The sequence below is a fragment of the Helianthus annuus genome, chromosome 9, assembly GCF_002127325.2.
Source record: "Helianthus annuus cultivar XRQ/B chromosome 9, HanXRQr2.0-SUNRISE, whole genome shotgun sequence".
Lineage (NCBI taxonomy): Eukaryota > Viridiplantae > Streptophyta > Magnoliopsida > Asterales > Asteraceae > Helianthus > Helianthus annuus.
Genome location: NC_035441.2, coordinates 93,417,351 through 93,420,360, shown reverse-complemented (window position 1 = coordinate 93,420,360; position 3,010 = coordinate 93,417,351). Strand labels below are relative to the sequence as shown.

The 3,010-nt window shown below is 41.1% G+C and overlaps 1 protein-coding gene across 1 annotated transcript; it reads left to right on the top strand.

The window, feature by feature from the left end:
• Nucleotides 1-1,379: 1,379 nt before the first annotated feature.
• LOC110875878 (pentatricopeptide repeat-containing protein At5g16860) lies at nt 1,380-2,054 on the top strand. Its single transcript, XM_022124074.1, has one exon. It carries the CDS (start codon nt 1,380-1,382, stop codon nt 2,052-2,054), a length of 675 nt encoding a protein of 224 aa, XP_021979766.1.
• The last annotated feature ends 956 nt before the right edge of the window (nt 2,055-3,010 follow it).

Here is a 3,010-nt window from a genome sequence, read left to right as displayed (position 1 = left end):
AAGTTGTTGCAGATATGAGGTTTGATCCAAAAATTGCTCTGTTCGAGTTTTTCTTAGTGTTAAACCCGTCTGAGTTTAAAACTCTGTGTTTGTGTTTCCGGGGTTTTGGTAAACTAGTGTGAAGTCACACTAGGGAGATAGTCCGGAGACTTGTTTCTGAGCTTCACCATGTCCGAGTATTAAAATTCCGAGTACCCTTGTGATAGTGTTTCTGAGTTGTTAGAAAACAGAGGTTCCGAGTCTTAAGTTTGAATATATTTCCGAGTTTTGCAAGGTTTCAACATATTCCGAGTTTTTGCATAAGTCTCAACATATTTCGAGTTTTACACAGTTTGAATATACTTCAGAGTTTTGATAACTGTCTGTCAACATGAGCGTCTCTGAGTTTTGATAACCGAGTTTTGATATCCGAGTTTTGATAACTTCTGTTAATTTGAGTGTCTCCGAGTTTTGATAACCGAGTTTTGATATCCGAGTTTTGATAACTGTCTGTTAACATGAGTCTCTCCGAGTTTTTTGTCACAGTTCTTATGTGGTCTCTCCGAGTTTTAAAGTTTGAATATTGTTCTGAGTTTTGATAAATGTGAAACAAGAGCGTCTCAAAATCCGAGTATGTTTGAAAAACGTCTCGTTTTAAAGCTTGAATATTGTTCTGAGTTTTGAATAGGTAAAAGATCTGTTTTTTCGAGTTTTACAATGAGCTGTAACAGTCCGACTTTTTTAATTAGTTAACCTGTCCGAGTTTTCTTTACTTTTTGTTGTCCGAGTATTGAAGTCAAGTATAAGTTCAGAGTTTTAAATAGTCAATTGTTGTTTAGAGTTTTGAATAGTCAATTGTTATTACGAGTTTTGAACTGTTAAAAGGATGTGTTTCCGAGTATTGTCAATTGTCTGAGTTTTTGTCCGAGTTTCAGATAAAATGTCTGAGCTTTTGTCCGAAGTTCTTTTGTCCGAAGTTTTTGTCTGAGTTTTTGGCCTGTTCAGATAAAATCGTTCCGTGTTTCAATGTCTGAGTTTCAAAGGTTTTGTCCGAGCTTCAGATAAAAATCTTATTAGTCCGAGTTTCAGTGCGTCTCCGATCCTTCCACCATGCTTTTCAACTTTACATCACCATGAGAACCCTAAATTGCCCTCCTGACGGCTACACCTTCCCCTTCCTTCTCAAGGCCTGCGGACACCTCCCCTCCTTCCGCCGTGGTGCCTCCTTGCACGGGAATGTTTTCGTTTTCGGCCTTCAGAGTAATGTCTTTGTAGCTAATGCCTTGGTACCCATGTACGCTCACTGTGGTCATTTGGATTATGCATGCCTGGTGTTCGACCAAATGCTTAGCAGCAGCATTGCTGACGTCATCTCCTGAAACTCCATCATTGCTTCTTATATGCAGAGTGGTGACTCCAAAAAGGTGGTGCGGATGTTTTACCGAATGAATTCTCTGGATGAAAATCTAAACATTTGGCCTGATGCTGTTAGCCTTTGTAACATACTTCCTGCGTTTGTTGCGCTTCGTGCGTCTATGCAAGGGAAGGAAGTTCATGGTTATGCCGTGAGGACCAACCTCGTTAAGGATCTGTTTGTGGGTAATGCGATTGTGGACATGTATGCGAAATGCGGGTTGATTGATGACGCGCATAAGGTTTTCAAGCGCATGGAGGTGAAAGATGTGGTATCCTGGAATGCAATGGTTACTGGGCTTTCGCAAATCGGTAGATTTGAAGATCCTCTCGCGTTGTTTGAGAAGATGAGAGGAGAGAATATAACATGGAGTGCTATGATTGCTGGTTATGCTCAAAGAGGCTATGGTTATGAAGCACTTGATGTTTTCGGGCAAATGGTAGTTTTCGGATCAAGTGAGGAGGTGAAGAGGAAGACTTTCTTGGATTTTTGTATTGTTTACAAAGAAAAAGGGGGAGTAAAAATTTTGAAATTCCTGTTTTTCTTTGTAAATCAAAAGCTCGTGTTGCTACATCGAAACAAGTTCATGTTTACTATCTTTGAGATTAACTTAGTGTTAATCTTACCGGTGGCGAAGTGTTTAAAACATGAAGCAAGTTAGAGCCTGTCACACCCCCAAAATCCACCTGCGGATAGCACCCGCTTCGAGGGCGTGACCGACCAGGATCCAGCCACCAATTATACCGAATACTTGAGTTGATATTAAAAGTAATACTTACTATTCATAAGCATAGCAAATATCAAGTTCAGAGTTTAAGGTTTTAAGTTCAAACAGTTAATAAGTAGCGGAAGCATAAGTAAAACAAAGTTCATATTTCAAATTAAGGTAACACCCAACACAAGGGTGAACAAACACTACACGTTCCCAAGCAGCAAGCTCCATCGTCACGGGTTACCTGCAAAGCATGCAGTAAGGGGTCAACAATAATGCTGAGTGAGTCCACTAGTTGTCCAGTTTTAATTACCAAAAACATTGTTTCACCGGTTAATTTATCCGTTTATACATGCCCTGGGGAGCTACCCCAAAAGTTAGCGACTAAACTGATTTTCCAATACCGAACACTAGGTAACCGTTGCGTATCCGCAGGATGCCCCGTTGTCAATGTTCTATCATCATTGACGAATTTCTGAGTACATTAGTTCACGCCCGTCCCAAACCAGGGCACGGTGTGAGGCTGGTAAACACCTAAATAGCGCTATCAACTAATAACCCGTTCGCCTAACCCGGCGACTAATCGGTATTTGTAGTAGGGACTTGAGTGATAGAGTTTCGTTTAGTGCCGTTAGTTGCAATCCGTATAAACAGTAATTAACCAAAAGGTTTCCCAATACCCGGGAAGGAAAAGTAAGTTTTGTTCCCAATGACTAGGGAAGGTATGTAAATGGTATCCCCTTTTACCAGGGGATAGGGTTGTTAGTCTCGTGTCCCAAACCACCGGGACGCATGCTTTTAAGTTGTGGACTCACCTTGGGTTGCTCGGTAGGTTTAGGTTACTTGTCAATCACGTTGGTCACCACGTCCTAACATGGTTACCGGTATAGGTCAGGTTCGGTGTA

What these genes read in the sequence shown, in the direction of transcription:
- LOC110875878 (XM_022124074.1), top strand. Translation starts at nt 1,380, where the DNA reads ATGCAGAGTGGTGACTCCAAAAAGGTGGTGCGGATGTTTTACCGAATG.